Genomic DNA, 19760 nt, shown 5'->3' with positions numbered 1-19760 from the left:
GTGAGAAGCATTTTCCACCAAGGCCATATTTCCCGGCTCCCAGGCCTTCTTTGCCCCCAACTTTGCTATTCCAACCTCAGGAATTATCGATGAGCTTCGATTGCTCATCAGAGCAATTTCAGAGGGCAAAAGTTGGTAAAAAAACAAAACAAAACAACCTTCAGTTTTCTTGTCTTTGGCATAAGTGGCTGATAGATGAATTTAATCATAATAACTGACCTTCCTTATAAATATCTGGATATCACATATCATTGGCACAGGTGTAAATCTTGGAATGTTCTTTTTAATAAAGAATGTGACCCTGTTCTTCTTCAATCGCCATTCCTTGCACAGTAGACCATATAATTGTCTGGTTCAAAATAGCCAACGCTAGTTCAGTTCAGCTGGCTAATGCCTAGAAGAGTGCTTTTTATAGTTCCATTTCATGTCCCAAGTGCTATAAATTTTACTTTCTACGATGCACTTACGATTAGACATGTTCAAGCGAGGCCTGTCTGCATTCTGAGTTGTGCCACAGCTGCCGATGAAAGTCCTGCAAGCCTGTCTGTTCATGGCCCTGCTTTGAGGAAGCCGCTCTTCCCCGGTGGTGTCCTGCTTGCTTTCCAGCATCTGCGAGACAATGCCCTGCTGTCAGCTGAAGGTTTCCCTGGGCCATTTTTTGGGAAATAGATCTCCAGGGCCCCTTTTCTAGGTTATCTGAGTCTGGGAGTTCTGCTGCAAACCTGGTCAACACGGATGACCAAACATAGTATTTGAAATACCACTGGCTTTCAATCCAGCATAAAAACAACACAGAAAGCTGCTATCACGATATGGCAAATGGGCAGCATGGCAGAGAGAGCTTGCCAGCGGTTCTCAACCTGTGGGTCGCGACCCTTTCACAAGGGTTGCTTAAGACCATATTTCCGATGATCTTAGGAACCGCCCGCTCCTCCATCCGTATCCTGACGGGTCCGCCCACATGCAGATATGCCCACTTACGGGGTCCCCACGACTGGAGGAACTGTATTAAAGGGTCCCAGCCTTAGGAAGGTGAACCCCTACCCTACGCTGTGGTTAGAATGTGCAAGTTTGAGAGGGACAGACATTACTATGATGGCTGATTATCAAAGTTTTACTGCTTGCATGCAGGCAAATATTTGGCACAAACAAAATAATCTCTACCAGAACTTGTCCATGTTTGCTAATTGGACTATTAACTGTCAAAGATATGAGATAAGGGTAATTAAGTCAAAGCATTTAATAAGTGCTTCTGCTAAAGTTGATGTCAGTAAATATGTGTTTTCTCTGTCAATGTGGACTAAAAATGTGAATATTAGCCCTGTTATTATTGTATTTTCAAAGATTAGTTCAAATTGAATCATCTTACAGCTGATAAATTAATAGCACGGTGACAGAACCCTTTTCAGTTCCAACAGTGAAACGACAAATCACACAACTTTTTCTACCCTGAGCCTTAAAAATACCTAATAAATATTGCTGCCAAGACTCAGAGAAGATTTCAGTTATAGGGCAATTCTGTTTCAGAATGCCTCAAAGAAATTGTTTTAGGAAAAAAAAAGAGAAGAAAATTATTTAAAAGTTTCCAAAAAACAAATTTCCACATCATAATAAGGACTCAGCAGTCCCACAGAAATTATTTTTACTTTATACATATACAGGCCCTGACACTGAAAATGTATCTAATCTAGAAAACTTGTAATCACAGTGCTTTAACATTAACCACAGAGGAAGCGAAAAGAAGCACATTTCCACAGCCTCTAGGTCTCCAGTGAGTAAATGCAAGGTCATTAAATAACAAAACAACAACAACCCAAAACACGCACACAGAAGACAGTGGAATAGATGGCTCCTTTGATAATATAAAGTAATAATGCATCGTGCCTATTAATCTACTTGAAAATCCCATGGGTGGTGGGAGGAACACAGAATTATCCCTATTTTTTCATTCACTTCAATGTCTTTTCTTCACCATAATTCATGCTACTCATTTGAATCTTTTTGCTTAAAAAAGTGGAGGCACTGTGAGAAATATGTTGATTTAAAGAGACTCAGTACTTATACAAACATATTTCTTTTTCGAATGTGTTTTTCACATTCCCAGCATAATTGATGGGGCTCAAATCTTACTGATTTTTCTCACTATGAATTCAGAGAATTTCTTTTATACTTATTTACTTTTGCATATTTTCTGTGAAAGAGTAAGTGTACTTGGGGGAGGAATACAGTCTTGCTGCTTATAAAGACAAAAGAAATGAAATCCTGTCACTGACATTTTGAATTTGATGTTTATGGTATATAATTTTTTTAAAGTGCCTTTGCTTTTAGTGGGTTCAATTTTAAAACTGAAATCATTTCAAATCAGGAGATAAAGGAGAATTGATTGCCCTAGTAGTGCCAACTCAGCCATATTCCACATTTTCAAGAAGAAGCAAAGCAATTATGTACAGAGCAATTTGTTGTAGCCTTGAGAGTTGATATCTTAGTATTTTAATTTCATAAAATGTATACTCTTTATCGTTTCTTCTTTTGGAGTACCCTGTCTTTTGAAATGCTTTCATAAATACTTCTTTACGGAAGAGAGAATAAGAAGGGGCATTAGAATGAAAAGAAAAATTTAAACCATCTGAATTCCCAAACGCATTACTTTCAGCAACCAAACCCAGATCTAGGGCATTACTATGTGTAACACCTAGTAAGATGGAATCTCATAGAAAAAAATACAGATGTGATTTGTCCTCCCTCCGTCTTTTGTTGACTAGAATCCATTTGGATTAAGCAGATAACAGCATACACTATTTACTAGTCTCCACATTGCTATGGAAATTCAGACCGCACAAGAGTTATGCATCCTTTGAAACAGCTGCCGTTGCTATAGGAAACCACTTTCTTGGGGCCCGCAGCATCCTCTCTCCTCTCCTCCCTCGGGCTGTGCCTGGCTCTGAGACAATCGGACAGCTTGTGGTCAGGGGGGAAATAGCCAGATTTTGATACAAAATAAGCTACAGTAAAGCCTTCTCTCTAAATAAAAGGGAAAAAAGGAAAGTGCTTAAATGGATAATTTGGGATTGGAGTGGAAGGACCCTGTGGCTGTCCTGTAGAGGCAAGGAGGTAACTGGGCCAGGCTCCTCTTTTGTCTCGCTCAAGAGCTGGCAGGAGGTCTGGGCTGCGCCAGATGGGGTCCCCGAATCATTACCCAAAATCAAGAAGTGGGTGTTTGGTTGTTTTTTTTAACAAAGTGTGCTTAAAAGAAACACGACCATTTTTACCTTCTTTATCTTTTCCTTTTCCCTTCCTTCTACTATCCTCTCTTCTCTGGAACCCCTCCCTCCCCCTCCCTTTCCCACTCCCTTCCACCTCTGCCGCTTTTTGCTAATCTCTCATTTAGTCTCCTTATTTTCATAATAAGGGCAGGTAAGCAAAGGGACGTAAAGACAGCAGACATGCACAGCATAGAAACCTCTTTTCCTGTTTACTCAGTGCTGTTGTAATGCATATCCTAAGTCAAAACTCAGTGCCACTAGGAGATTCTGACTCATAACGACCACATTGCTGATGTTAGGTGCCATAGATTGGTTCCGACTCGCCGTGATCTTGTGTACAATAGAAGGAAACTGCTCGCTCCTGCAGCAAACTCGCCATTGTTCTGTATGACTGAGTCCATGCTGCTGCCACTGTGCCCATTGAGGGCTTTTCTTTTTTGCTCGCTGCCCCTCCACTTAATAAGCATGGTATCTTTCTCCAGGGATTGGTCTCTCCAGATAACATGTCCAAAGTATCTGAGACCAAGCCTCACCATACTTGCCTTTCAGGAGCATCCTGGCTGTACTTCTTCCGAGACAGATTTGTTTGCATTTTTGGCAGTCCCATGGTATTTTCAGTATTCTTCACCAGCACATCCTTCAGATGCATCAGTTCTCCTTTGGTCTTCCTCATGCAAGGTCCAACTTTTACCAGCATTGGATTGATGATACGTGGCCTGGGTCAATTCTCAAGTGACATCCTTGCTTTTCCACAATGGAAAGAGGTCCTGGGCAGCAGCTTCATCCAATGCAATGTCTTTTCATCTCTTGACTGCTGCTTCCTTGCGCACTGACATGAGGATCCAAACAAGATGAAATCCTTGACAACGTCAGCCTTTTCTCTGTTTATCAAGATCCACCTTTCACAGCCTCCATCGACTGTTCACATTACATTAGATTGCCTTCTGAAAAGTGATTATAGGTGGTTCAGTCACAGAATTCTTGACTTTCATGCGACAGACTTAGGTTCAAGTCTTAGTTAGTTTGCATGGTTAATTTACCAGATCAGCTTTCTGCAGAGCTTTCAGCCTAAGAAAGACTAGGAAGAAAACTCTGAAAATCTTCTTTTGAAAATCAACCAATGACCCATATATCATAGTGGTCTAAACCGTAACCAATCAAGCCTGGGCAATGTTTCCCTATGCACACGACCACCATGACTCTGGGCTGAGTACAGTCAACAGCAACATTAGATGACATCCGCAGGTGTGGGGGTAAGGATTCCAACACGTATTTTAGGGAAATCAATTCAATAGATGTTGTTGTTGTTAAGCCTTGTTGAGTTGGCTCTGACTCATAACACTTACCTAATCTACCCTCCCCCACCCCCAAAGAAACCCATTTTAAAATTAATTAGATCACACCATTAGTAATGAAATAAGTAGGCAGCAATATTTTTAAAAGCCTAGTCTATGTGTAGTATAATTCAGATGGAGAGTTGCTTAAATCTGAAGCTTGATTTTTAAAGGGATATCAGGTTTGACTTACTAGTATGGCGGGTGGGGAAGGGAGCATATCTGTTCCCTATAGTATTGAGGAGGGGAAATTTTTCCATTGATCTCTGAGGATGAGGAAATAAATGTATGATGAGCGACTTCAGCACATAGGGAGGCTGGTGGGGTGGGGGGGAGTGCAGAGAGGCTGTGGGAGAATCAAAGTAGGACAAAGAGCATAGAGTTTGGTGGAACCAAGCATATGGTGACTGGAAGAGCGATTGCGTCTTCTCTGGGCCACCAGAACACATCAAGGCTTAAAGGGAATGATGTAATCAGGGACGCCAGAGTGATATATTTAAAAAAAAAAAAAAGCAGTTTCCATTTGCAGCAGTGAGAGATAGGATGGATCATTTGAGGGCGAGGCATTATAATGAGGGCTGGTTTCAAAGCTTCCTGGTTAATGTGGTCAGCAGTCAGAAGAGGCACTCTGCATGGTGTTTTGAGAGCGCTATTGAGGGAGTAGCCCTGGGTAGTGAGGGTCAGGATATCGATCCTAACAGTTTTCGCTTGCTCTGAAAGTAATTGTACATGGATGAGGATTCAGGGAAGGGGGGTGGACTGGTAAGCACTTTATTTTTATTAGACTGGATTAGATGTTCAAAAACAAATGCATTTAAATGAGATTTTACCTGTTTCCTTTTTAATGAAATAAGTTGTATATCTTGAAGTGGGAGAATGACTAGCAGTCCTGTAATGATGATGAGCAGTATCAGAACGGAGCACAGCACACACGACTGCCCTAAGTAAGCACAAAAGACCTGAGAATATGTTCATATTCCTAGCTACTCCCCGCCCCCAAATTTGCGACTCACTTCTAAAATAGCCATCTCCTTTTTCAGGGAAGGGACTATATAAATTCTACCTCTCATTCCATATTTGGGCTACTTTGACTTGACCATATTGAATTGTGTCATGAATATTTGCCAGAGCCCATCTTAATCTGTACATGTGAAGTCCATGAAGTCCACACAGAGATTTACGAGGTTAGCAAGAGCATGAAGTCAGATATGAAAGATGGCCTCAGTGAACAGGGGAGAGAAGGAGAGGAGAGTCCATCAGAGAGATTGGCTAACTGCAGCCTACCTCCTCGGGAGCATCCCACCGGGGGCCTGCTGTTAAGCACAACCCTTCTGCTGAAACCACACCCTGCCCTCCCAACTAACCCCACTCCGGGGAGCAGCAGTTACTTCAAGGTCAGAGTCAGGGGAGGTAGGTGACCACAATTTGGAGAGCAAGTTCTAGAAAGCTCAGGCTCCCTCCCACTACAAAATTACTCCACTGGTCACCGAAAGTTGAAAATGATGACAATGAAAGTTGAAACAGAAACCAAACTTCTCATTTCTTATGTTTCAGTTGAATTATAACAGATTGATGATAGTGGTGTAGCAACTTAATTTCTGATGCGTTTGGGAGTCATTGCTTTGATCTGGTCCATCCTTTAGACCGTATTATTTTGTGGCTCAGCAAGGCCATGAGAGGAGGCGGCAGTGTGGTGTGACGGGAGGCCTTGCTTTCATGTCAAGTGGCTCCACGCTGGGCCCTGCCACTTATTATGGTTATGATTTTAAGCAAGTGCTTAATCTTTCTAAACTTCATTTTCTCAACTCTGCCACTGGGATAACGTCTGCCTCAAAGAGGGATTGCATGAGGCTGAAATGCGATTTCATATAGGAGGACATAGATCATGGCGTCTCAAACATAAATTCCCTTCCTTCCTTGCTATATGCTTGCTCAAAAAATGTGGTTACAGTTCATACAGAACATGTATGTGAAAGGTAATTAAAGGAGACTTACTTGACTTGCAAAACGGATACCAAGAAAAAAGATAATTTAAAGGTAACAAGTTACGCTCACTTCAAAGTCAGGACTGAAATTTGAGACCCAAAGTCATGTTATTCTCTTCATTGTCTAGTAAATGACATGTTTCATTTTTTTGTTGGCTTCCTGACTCGGCCATCATAGAAGTCAGATAATACTTTAATGTGAAGTCATTCATGTTTCTTATGTCAGTTGGCACACTCTCCATGGAATTGAGAACAGTCTTACCCATTGTTTAAGATGTAAGTTAGATAAGATTTTAACATCATAAAAAATAGCTAAGGCACTTCCACAAACAGTAAGTGATAGTTGGCATAAGATTCAGCACTGTATAGAGTGGCGGAATGACAATAGAGCTGAGTAGTCTCCCACAACATCCGTAAGTCGCCCCCTTCCTAAAGCTAACAACCGTAAATAATGACAACCATGTCGCTTTCTTCCTTTTCGGGCTCACAACCATCGTCTGGAATAGGAAGCCAAGCATAATGGGAGGCAGAACTGTCTTTTAAAAGGTCGAGATGGGGGCCTGGAACTCCCTAGCTAAATACAGAGTTCATTTCAGACTGTACAGCTCTTCCCTGGGAGCGTTCTCTGAATTGCACCGCTGCCAAACATTGCTTGGTGCTCTTCCCTCGCCATCGAAAGCTGGCACTGGCTTTCACAATGACATCCTGCCAACCACCTTCTGGGAGAGGACCAACGGAGAAGCTCTCTGCTCACTGCTGCTGTGGCACCGAACTGCACTCACCTGGGGGGCAGATAGGAGCCAGACACACCCCTGCAAACCTCTTGGAACGTCTGCCTGGTCCAAGCATCTGTCCGCACTAAGAGATGCTGAGTTGGCTCTGGAGTTTCAGAGTAGCCCTCAGCAGGGTTCAGTCAGCTCCTGCCTCATTAGAGGCTCTCAGAAGGCAGTCTTCACACACGATTGTTTTCATCCCATCTTATTTTAAAACAACGTTCTTCCCAGGCTTTTTTGTTTCTTTTGAACAACATCCATTTACCTAAAATTTCCTTAAATATGCCATGACTACTTGCACATCACTTAGTTGCTACTGCACTGGGAATTTATTATTAACCCTCTGGCTGGCAGGTAATGTGAGTATTACAAAAGCGAAGAACAGCCAAAATCTAGATATTTTTTTAAACTGTGCCATAGTTTAAGTGAAAGATACATAGTACAGCTAGCCTTATCTAAAATATATTTTACTGGTCCTATGTTTAAAAAATGCTAATTCTGAGAGAGCTTGGAGTTATAATGATGTTATATTCTAAAAATAATAGTAAATTTAAATCGTTATTTAAACTAAGTAAACCGTAAAGAGTTCAATTGATAAGGATTTTAATTACTCTAGAAATTATTTCCCTGCCATCTTGACCACAAGGCAGGAAAGGTACCCACTAGAATGCCCCTCATTGCAGTAACAACTGTTGCCACCAGGTTTTCCTTTCAGAATGAGAGCTGACCAGTTCAAGATGCTGTTTGGTTTCATTTTATGTTTTCTCTTTGTTTAGGATTAACATTTTATAGACTTGTTCTGAAATGACTGAAATGAAAAATTTGAATCCAGTCATTCTTTCCCAGGGAAACTCACATTGATTCACCAAAGATAAAATTCTTTTTAACTGCCTCACAGAAGATTCAATTAATTAGCAAAATGTTTCCAAATAGCTAGAGATGCGTTTTCTGGGTGCTGTCCTGCCTGAGGCACCCTGTCTTGTGAAAAGGAACATGCAGGGTGACATCTGGTCAGTCTAATCATTCTTCGCCAACAATATTTGACAAATATTTAAAGGTAATTCATCTACATTGCCTCTTTATGTTTTAAAGATTAAAAAAATTTAATAGAGCTATCTGGAATCAAGTCACAGGAGCTCTGGTGATGTAGTCCTATGTGTTGAGCAGCTAACCACAAGGTTAGCAGTTCGAAACCACCAGCCACTTGATGGGAGAAAGATGGGGCTTTTGACTCCTCTGAAGAGTTAGTTTTAGAAACCCACAGGGGGAGTTCTACCCTGTCTTGAATTGGGTCACCCTGAGTCAGAATTGACTCAGTGGTGATAGAGTTTGGTTTCTTTGAAATCGAGAGGGATTTCTCCTGAAAATCAATCTGAATTTAAGGACTCAGAAGCACTCAAAATGCCAAGGAATTCACTGCTTGAATTATGGTGTGTATATGGCTACTAAAATGACCTAGGCTTTTCTATTTTATGCTCCCTCTAAAACGCATCGACTGATTCATGAAGCTGATGTCATTCTCAGGGTAGCCATGCCCTTAGTACATGGCCATATTGGGGAGTCTGGGAGTTTAAGTATTTCAACTACTTATGTGTGTTTGTGTGTGTTCTGGAAAAGGCTAGCTTTCTTTTATATCTCTTTCAAAAATTCAGGTTGTGAATTTTGAAGAAAAACCTGGAGATGTTGCAGGTTTTTCCCATAGTTCATTGACCGCCATAAATATCCTAACAGCTGTTTTGAAGGCCTGAAAACTGTGTGGCTGCTGAGGACCAGTTAAATTCATGTCCGGCATTATCAAGTGTTACCTTTCTTACTGTACCTATGCTCGTATTTAGAAAAAGATTTAAAGAAAATAATTTCCGTGAGGCAAGTTCCCAGAATGCACTATTTCTAACATATTGTTTATCCTCCTTTCTAAATGTGCTTCTAAAACAGTTGCCTCAAGGCATAAGCATAAAATTAGCATGTACCTATTTTTCTGTCATTGGCTCTCTGTTTGTTTTGTTTTTTTCTAACTGGAGATGCTCATTCATAGTGTTTCCTCAATACATATTTCTGCAGAACAAAAAAGTGATGACCTAGTGAACATTATGCTCATTAGCAATTCAAAATTATTGAGTCACTTTATAACATTTAGCTATGATTTCTTAATCTCAAATTGAGGAGTCTGAAAGCACTCACGTGAAAGAACCAATCTTTGCCCTAGCAGTGTTGTTTTCACAGGGAAAATTCAAGTGATTTTTGTCTTATTATTTACATATTCTTTCAAGAAAAGATAAGCCAACTGATTACACTGGATCTGAACTTTTACCAAAGTATTTGAAAAGAGGAAATAAGAAATTATCTCACTGGGTTATATCCAGAAACGTCTTACTTTTGATCAAGGAAATATCGTAATTAGAAATCCTAGAATCCAAAATAGAGGAGAAGCCAGGAAAACCATGGGTATGTCTGCCAGTTTCATAACTGCGGTGGTCACGTCTCCAGGCTTACCACCTGAGGTGGAGAAATAGACGTGAACATTCAGGAAAGTCCCATTCGTAGCTTGCTTGCCCCAAACTTTGCGGTGGTGATGAAACTCTGGACTACATTGCGTTTGGGGAAAGAGCCTGCTAATGACTGAAATGGGTGAGAGAACAGAGAGGCCGCTATAAATAACTTAACAGACTTGGTGTTGTTTTGTTTGACTTTTCCAAACAACAGATTTACTCTGCACATCTCACAAACAAACTAGTGAGAAGATATTGTATATCAGTGTTCTTTCCAAAAGCAAGCCTGAGCGTATGCTTATCTTGCTAGTTTAAGTAAACTTGGGGTAATGCAATGCAATTATACATTGTCAATTATTTTTATTATGGTAAGTATACAGATAGCAGAACATTAGACATTTTTGCCATTTTCTCATGGATAATTCAATGTCGTGAATGTGTATCAAGTTGGCCAACCTCCACCATGATGCCATTTTTAACCCAATAAGACATTTTACAAGAAACAAAAAGGAAAACAAATCTATAAAATGAGTCAGAAAAACAAAGTCTTAGTAAAACGATCTTGCCTTGGGCTTAGGAATAGTAACTAATTTTGGAGAGAGGTCTCCCAGTAGCTTCTTAGGAGCTTACTGCGCCACAGAAAGTAGCACGGAACAAATGAATGCTGAGGCTTCATCTGCTCCGAGTACACTGTCAGTTGCTTGACATGTTTACAAACCAGCAGTTCATGTTTCTTACCTTGTTAATTAATAAAGGAAGCACTTGTCAACATATCTTGGTGACATATTTGTTCTTTACTCAAAATCCAAGTGTGAATGGGTAGTTGGAAAGTTTGGCTTTGCTTGGTTTTTTTGTTTTTTTCTAAGACAATCATCCCCAAAGTTAGATGTTTGCTCTGTTTTTCATTTTACTCCATTTTGTTTTGCTTTTCTATCACAGCATATTTCCCCAAGAGAGCCAAAAAAAAAAAAAAAGACTCCCTCACAAGATCTCTTACAGGACATATGAAAGGAAAATCCCAATCCATTCCAGTCAAGGGATCATACAGTAATCACGCTTCTCGCTATGTTTACACCTGGGATGAAGATTACGATCTATCAACTAGTAACCCCTCCATGAAACACGCATTGCTTGTGATGGTGGAACTCAATCTCCCCTCTGGCTAGCATTATTAGTGTTGAGTCAGATGTAACTGTTTTGATAGCTGAGGAGTTCCCAGCGCTCCCCTTTAGAGATTGTGGCAAGTGATAAATCTGTGATACAGGGCATGGTCCAGGGACAGCAGGACTTGTAGTATGAAGTAAACAGAGTGAACATTAGGTGACAGAGGCAATAGAGTAACGCATTTTCATAGTGATTGCCATTGTCGACCGTGCTTAGCCATGCTCACACAAAGCCCTGGCATCACAGCGGTGAAGCGCTTGGTGCTCGCGAGAAGGCTGGCTGTTAGACCTCTCAGGGAAAAGAGGCCGTGCTCCGCGTCTGTCAAGGTCACAGCTTGGAAAGGATGAGGGGCCATTCCTCTGTCCTCTAGGGTCCCTGTGAGTCAGAATCAACTGGATGGCAGCGAATCTGCTTCTGGTTGTTGGTAATCATTTTCAAGGAAGGAGAGAATTGATGTTTGTCTTTCATCTCTCACCTCCCCATCCCCTACCACCCACCACCCTACACCCTCACAGGTGCAGGATGCATTTAGATGCCGATTGAGAAATTGTCAAGATCCCATCAATGCTGATTCTTCAAGTTCTTTTCCTAATGGGCATGCTCAAATCATGGTGAGTTTTTCTTTATCATTTCATTGTTAGTTAAGTAAAGCAGTATCTGAGTCCCATTTTAAGTAATGCCTATAATTCTGACATCACTAGACTTAGAAATCCGATACCGGGTATAGTTCTTTTGATGCCAGGATAGCTAGTCTGTCTGGGCTGTGGAATCCAGCACTCATCGTCCCTCTAGGACATTGAATGTGGGAGGCCCGTGTAACACAGCAGAGTATGTTCATCCTTACAAAGAATCGGGAGAAAGCTTTGTCTATCAGTATATATTTACACCTCAGACAACTATGCACGTGATCTTCAAGTCTTAAAGCAGTGGCTCTAAGTCTTGGTTACACATTAGAATCATTGGACGAACCTGTTAAATCTGAATCTCTGGGGCCGGAACCCAGGTAGCAGTGTTTCCAATGAACAGCCCAGCATGAGAACTACCACGCTCAAAGATAAGAGGTGGCCACCCTTCCAACGGAAGGACAGTGATTTCACATGAACTCTGACCGTGGTTGAGTTCAGGGGCACTTTTGGGCTCACCCTTTTTATATTTTAAAAATTAGGTGAGATTTAACTTTTACGTTGTTAAAATTAGGACTTGAATTTCAGAGTGCTTTCTCCCATTGTTTTCCCAAGATACTGAATTTGGTAGCATTTTTTAACACTAGGAAACATAAAAATAGACTAATGTCTCACTAATCACTAAGACTTGAGAAGTAAAATCAAGTCCTTGATTTAAAAATAAAACAAAAAAACAAGTAGATAAGTACTAGAACTTCTGATTCAAAATTATCAGAGAGACTTAGGGTTAAATGACCTTTCAAGATGGGCTAACTTAATTTCATTATTAAAAAAATCATTTATTGGCTAATTGCGTTATTTTTTCAAATTAAATTATTTGTTTTACATAAAATTTAGAAAAATATGAGGCTAAACTTCATTCCAGTGGGTTGTGGGTGGTTGTATTATTAATTTACTTGATTTTTAGTAGTATTATTAATCTCATTTGTATAATCCTAAGATTTTAATTCCTAACCTGGAAAGACGTTTGTCACAGATGAGTAAAAATATATTATTAAAAAGGTCTAGCTTGACTATTAGGAGTTTGACAAAGCTGTGTTGTATAGTATGTGACAAAGACCCTGTTAAAAAGGAATGTTTCAAATAATACAGGTTCCTAGTACAGCTTAGGTAACATTTACTTTAAAATACTCAGAATTCTGCCCCGTTCAGTATTTTATTATTATTTAGGAGACTGCCTCAAATGCCATTCTTGTATATGTCGTACTCAATCTGAAGATGACATATTGCCTTATGAAAATTGAATGCTGTTTCCATCCATTAATCACTTTACTAGGAAACGGTCTTTTAAAAAATCTGATAATTCCTTGTGAACATTCCTTTGCACGAGGCAGTAAACTACGACTGCCTAGTCAGAGACCTGTAAGCTTCAGATAATCTGATTTGTAAAGTTACTTGAGAGCTACACTAAATGACGGTTCTATGTCTCATTATTTCTTGTTACAGACAGACTTTGAAAAAGATGTAGACATTGCTTGTAGATCAGGTAAGAATATTTGAATTATGAAAATATAATCACTCAGATATTAAATAATTTCAACAGATTTGGGTTTTTTTAATGCTATGATTTACATAGCATGTATTTATATGGAAGGATAAATAGAAGTATTGTAAAAATAGTGTGTGTGTGCATGGTGTGCGTGTGTGCGTGTGTGTGTAGGTAAGAGAGGGAAATGGAGAGAGAGAGAGTGAGTAAAGAGGACAAGACTCAGAATGATGAAGTGGGAGCACCGTAAAATCAGTAAAGCACATACCTGGCGACGAAAGACTTCCCTTTCAAATTACTGGCTACTTGGCAAAATGTCAGTCAATTTAGCTACCTCTGGCTCAGTATTCTGGAGATGTATGAGATATGAATTGTTGTAAGGGTGAAATGGGTGCATATATTATTTTTGTGGTTCCGCTGTGAATAGAGAGTAAGAAAGACCACACCCTACAGTAGAATGCTAACGCTCTTCAGGGCTGCCCAGAGATAAACCGTCAGCACCGCAGATGGCTCAAGAGTTTGAAAAGAGACTACAGCTGTGGTGTCATTCCAGGTGTTGGAAATCACTCTTCATGCTAGGGCAAAATAGACCTCATGTTCTCACATTGCTCTCTGAGCTGCCTGCTGGCATGAGAGAGGAGCTCCACTTCGTAGTTCAGAAGACAGCTCTCCAAAGCAACTAGAATCCAACCAAGCCTTCTTATTTTCCTTTCTTCCAGACTGAACAAATATACTGCCCTCATCACTCCTTATCCTTCTAGGTCTAGTGCCCCAGGTAGTCTATGATTAGTCAACAGTTTAAAATTAATAATGCTCACATGTCTGCACACTGATTCAGCATGTATTGGGTTAGTAAATGTCCAACATTCATCGCAGCTGGCTCTGGCATTAATGCTATTTATATTTGCATCGTGCCAAGTAATTAAAATATTTTGCGGGAGCTAACAGGGCTTTCCCAAAGAGAGAGAGTGTGTGTGTGTGTGTGTGTGTGTGTGTGTATACACACATATATATGTTCTGTTTATTCTTTAAGGAAAATCATTGCCTTTGCCTTACCTTTACATCTATTTGCTTTTATCTTGCTGGCTAAAGATTAATATTCCCTCTGAGACATTCTGGCCCTAGATTTAGTAGGAGTACTTGCAAAGTCTTCACTCCCATGGTTAACAGAGAGCTGAATGGTATCAGGCCGTGGAGAACCCTGCTCTGTTCAACAAAGCACCTCCAACCCACCACACTGCCCATCTACAGAGACCCCAGAGCACACGCGTTCTGTCATAATCCCAAGGCTATGAGAGATCACGCTCCTGGTTTAATTCCTAAGTTTTATCACGGTCATAACCAGACACTAGCAGAAGTGAGCTTGAGCTTGTCTGAGAGCGCTGCAACCCATGTGCAGTGCGTTCAACTGGAAGGGCTTCGCGCATAGTTTTTGAATCTTTCTCCAGATTGATTGTTACTCATTTTCCTAAGGGTGGAATATACATTTGATTGTGTCTAATATTTAGATTCTGTTTTTTCTTTTTTACTTCAATACAATGGTTAAGTACCTCAAAAGCCCCAGTGCTTCATCAGCTGTTTGTATCTATAGGTAGTATGAGTTTATGTTATGCATTCAAAACTTGGATATTTATTTTAAGCAAGTCTATAAGGGAGGCATCTCTACCTCTCAAATTAAATAGATACTGTTTCGTAAGAATTATCTTAGTCCAAATAATTAAGATATAAAAATGTGTACACAGGTAGATGCACCATTTGATTAAAATGTATTAAATAAAATGTCAAATCGGATTACATTTTTACAAAACTCAATTAATTTGGTCTAAGAAAAGACCATGAAATAAATATATAGTACCAACACTTCCTTTATAATTACATTATACTAGGAAAAGGATAGAATTACATGGTCTTGATTGCACACTGGGCTTCTAACTGCAAGGCCAGCAGTCTGAAGTCCCCAGCTGGGAAAAGACAAACTGTTCTACTCCTGTAAAGAGTTACGGTCTCGGAAACTCACAGGGGTCATTCTTCCCTGTCCTGTGGGGTCACTGTGAGTTGGCATTGACTCGATGGCTGTGAGTTTTGTTGAGTGATGCATTCTGAAAGATTACCACACCCATCCTTCAAGTTTTACTGCTATGAATTTTTAATTAATTTTATATTCAGTTAATGATTTCCGGAATTTGAAGATTTTTTAAAAGTATTCTGTTTGGAATGTAAATTCACTAAACTGTAATGTTATTTCTCTTCATATGTTTACACATAATTACTTTTAGTAACTACAAATTGTGACAATCTTATTTTAAAGGCTTTATAATAGTTTTTATTAAACAGAATGCTCTACTTCTTTATATAATAAATACAAATGCCATAGCCAAAGTAAAAAGTGTTGAAAAATACATAGTTATAGGCTTAATATTAATTTTAGTATCTAAAATAAAGAGATTTCGTACAATAACTAGATAAACTGTGTTGAATGATAAAAGGTACTGAACAAAAGACATGTATTTTGAAGCAATTTTAAAGGCTTCTCTTCTTAGTAATAGATGACATTCATAATTTTTTACTTTAAAAACCTTTAATGTAGAAAATTATGATTTGACTTGAAAATTGGATAGTAATGGGTTGATTGAAGACAACCAAACATTTTATATGAAAGAATAAACAAACTATCTCATAGTTATCTCTGAACATCACGTTTCAAATGGCATCTGCATGTAACTGGTGTGTCATGAAACACTCGTGCTGAGCCAGGTTGTTCACAGGGTTGAGCCGTATGCTTCAGAACCAGGGCTGCTCACACTTCCGGTTCCTGTTTGGGGGCCTTCAGAACTGACGTTTGTTTACAATTAAGCATGATTTGAATCACTCCCCTTCTATTTTCTATGAAACATAGTTTTCTTTTCATGTAGAGGCCATAAAACTAAACTAAAATATATTGCAATATATTGATTCAATATATTGTTGATTGGTTTGTTTTTGCTTGGTTTGATGTATGCTTATTTTGTTCACTATCACACTGCAAGTGTTTCTAAATCACTATTTTTCCGACTGAACACAGAATGGCGGCTTCAGAGGTTTAGACACTTTCTCTGTTGCTTTTCCTAATTAAACTTACTCAGCAGTTTTAATGCTCCCTCAAGGGAATTTGAGCATACGGATTGGTCTTGTAAAAAAATTTCTTTTTACCCCCTTGTCGAGATGATGATGATAAATATGTTTGAACCCTGTGTGTGTGTCTTGACCATATGGACTTCAGTAGATAATTTCTCATTAATTTTTCAGCATACATAAGGTCTGGAGGGATTTCTGATGTAGTAGGATGTAATTCTCATTGATAGTCTTTTCAGTAAGTATTTTAATAAATATAACTTCTAGGACACTTTGGGTGAAAAATCCTTAAGAAAATGTTAGAGTATGGATGTGCTTTATACAGTTGATGTATGTATATGTATGGATTGTGATAAGAGTTGTGATAAGAGTGATAAGCCCCTAATAAAATGTTTAAAAAAAAAGAAAATGTTAGAGTTGCATGAATATATCCATTGCAGAAAACCTTTTAAATTAGATTGACATATAAATGTTCTCTTAGTCTACCTGTATCCTGGGAAGTCATGCAGAGTTGTTTAAAGACAGGGCACTGGAATTTCTGAAGGACTGTTAATCAATTCAGATGATTTAGCTGTCAGCTACCTGAGAGCTATGATAACATATGATAACCAATAAGCGTGATTGAGCCATCTGGCCCTGGTGTTATGCAATGTATGACTCCATAGATGTACAAAAATATTAATTAAAATTTTAATAAAAAGAGCTAATAGAGAATAATGATGAAAATAAAATCAGAAGGCAGTAACCTTTTACGAATGGATGTTCATGCTCTAATTCACAGCTCTTCATAAGGATATTGGACCTTGTCGAGCTGCGACGATAACAGGGACACTTTCTAGGATTTCTCTAAATGATGACGAAGAAGAAAAGGGAACAAACCCCGAAGGGCTAAGCTACTCAACATTGCCTGGAAATGTCATTTCCAAGGTCATAATTCAGCAACCAACGGGTCTGCACATGCCCATGAGCATGAATGAGCTGAGCAACCAGTGCTTGAAAAAAGAGAACAGTGAGCTACGGAGAACTGTGTACTTGTGCACAGATGACAATTTGAGAGGGGCTGATATGGACATCGTCCACCCTCAAGAGAGAATGATGGAAAGTGACTACATTGTAATGCCCAGAAGTTCTGTAAATACCCAGCCGTCCATGAAAGAGGACAACAAAATGAATATTGGCATGGAAACCTTGCCACATGAAAGGCTACTGCACTACAAAGTGAATCCTGAGTTCAACGTGAATCCTCCTGTAATGGACCAGTTCAACATGAACTTAGAGCAACATCTGGCGCCCCAGGAACATATGCAGAGTTTGCCCTTTGAGCCTCGGACAGCTGTGAAGAACTTCATGGCCTCTGAGTTAGATGATAATGCAGGATTATCCAGAAGTGAAACCGGATCAACGATATCAATGAGTTCTTTGGAGGTAAGAAGAATAAAGTGTCTTTGATCACTTTAAATTTGGATGACCGATCCATGTTACAGTGGTTTTAGGAGATAAAGTTCACATTTGATTTTGTAGTTATATAGCATACCATAATTGGGGGCATGTTGGAATTGAGATTCTGGTTATGTTTGGTTTCCAGTACTGCACAAGTTCCCCTGTCCCCCAATTGCTGTTGTTTTTTTTTAAAAAAGGTGCACTCTGTAATATATATATATTTTTAAAAGGTTACTGGATGTTTCAAATGCTTTACAGTTAGCTATGAACCTAAAGGTTAGTGGTTGGCACTCACCTACTGACATCATGGGGCAAAAGACCAGGTAATCTGATTCTTTAACCATTACTGCCATGAAAACCCTATGAAGCAATTCTACCTTACAACACATTGGGTTTCCATGAGTTGAAATCAACTCACTGACAACGTGTGTGTATACACAATATGTATAATTTTATATATTTATTTTCAATATATTTAAAGGTAACCCACACCCAAAAATCTGTTAGAATGGGAACTACAAAAAGCACTAATTCAGAACAAAAAGAAATCCCTCTGGATGCGTCTCAGCTACCAGAGTGAACTAGATTTGAGTAGAGGTATATACAAAGCTGAACCGAGAACTGAAATATTTTGTGTGAGAACAGCTTTTTAAAATAACAAAATCGGAAAGATTCTCTGAGCCCCATTACTTTTATACTAGGCTAGTAGCATTCAGAGTTAATGTTTTGTTCTTAATTCTTACAGAATGATGACTTGTAAATTATTTTAATTTTAAATAAAATTGTCAAGAAAGTTGTAAATTAAAAAGAGAGGGAGAGATCAAGTGGGCTAAGACCGGGACTCCATGATCTACTATAGAGTACTGCTTGTGTTCACACTGTAGAAGTGGAAAGGGAACGTCTCTCACCTTCTCTTCCAACCAAAAGGGGCATTAGAGAATATTTAACAGATGTGAGTAACACTTGTATCATATTTTAATTGACAAGGTAAGACAGATAGTCATATTTCTCTTGTTCTATATCCATCACTCACTTGCATGAAGCATTTTGGACTTTGACAGTTGTTTGTAGTAAACCCTCCTGATGCACATATGTTCAGGAGGCAATGCAATCCATTCTTTCTTTTACACAGATTACCCCTTTCAAAAACATCATAGAGTATTTCCTAAACACTTTTTAGAAAAGAGATGCAATAGTTTTTCCCTATCTTTTCCACCAGAGATATGAGAATAGTCCTATGAACCAGTGTCCAACATGTCCAGAGACTATTGTCTCTATCTTCTCCCCAAAAGCGTGACTTCCAGCAGGTTAAAATGAAGAGAGACTCTGAGCAGCTAAAGTCATTGTTGAGTGGCACAATTTTGCTACCTGTATTAGAAAATTCTAGACCAAAGTAGGAATACAGTTAGGAAGTGGAAGTCTCTGAAATAGGAATAGGATTCAAACACAATAAGATTTCGGGACTAGCTTAAAAACCAGGACAGTTCCTGAGAATGAAGGCCATTGGTCCTGTGAAGCCAAGTTGACTCAAGTCTGGCCAGAGTTTCATTGTGGACAAAAGCATTTGGTCACTGTGAATGAGCAGAATAACTACTGTTTCTCTATTTGCAATTTGCTTATCTTGGAGCCTAGCAGACCTACTCCATAAGCCCATAATCACCACATAAACACAAATCTACATGATATTTATCCAAAATCCAAATGCTCTGTTAGAAGGATTTGCAGTGAGAATGCATGTAACGCCATGACATCGTAAGGAGCCATCGTGGCCATATGAGAGTTTCCTCCATACAGTTGCTCTTTAAAATGTTTTTTAAAAGTTTGGATGAAATGTCATTAGAATATGTTGGTTATTATAAAGCCATTCTATAAAAATATATTATAATCATGTAATAAAGCATGTTGGCTGTTGGCTTTAGATAAAAGGGCTAAAACCTTGCTGGGTTTGATATCATATAGTTATGTGTCTTTGAATTGTAGACTGTTTAACAAGGGCTGCTTTGTTCAATTTGTAACTTCTCCCCAAATTTCC

The 19760-nt window shown here is 39.2% G+C and overlaps 1 protein-coding gene across 1 annotated transcript in view; it reads left to right on the top strand.

The window, feature by feature from the left end:
* Positions 1 to 19760, top strand: part of ADGRB3 (adhesion G protein-coupled receptor B3) — a 796551-nt gene that overhangs the window by 752853 nt on the left and 23938 nt on the right. Inside the window, exons 25-27 of the mRNA XM_075554045.1 lie at positions 11524 to 11619; positions 13138 to 13177; positions 17070 to 17713. Of these exons, the coding sequence (XP_075410160.1) occupies positions 11524 to 11619; positions 13138 to 13177; positions 17070 to 17713 (780 nt within the window). The remainder of the gene's footprint in view (positions 1 to 11523; positions 11620 to 13137; positions 13178 to 17069; positions 17714 to 19760) is intronic.

Source organism: Tenrec ecaudatus, chromosome 7 (genome assembly GCF_050624435.1).
Source record: "Tenrec ecaudatus isolate mTenEca1 chromosome 7, mTenEca1.hap1, whole genome shotgun sequence".
Classification (NCBI taxonomy): Eukaryota; Metazoa; Chordata; class Mammalia; order Afrosoricida; family Tenrecidae; genus Tenrec; species Tenrec ecaudatus.
Note: the sequence above shows the minus strand (reverse complement) of the source record. Positions and strands in the feature narration are given on the sequence as shown.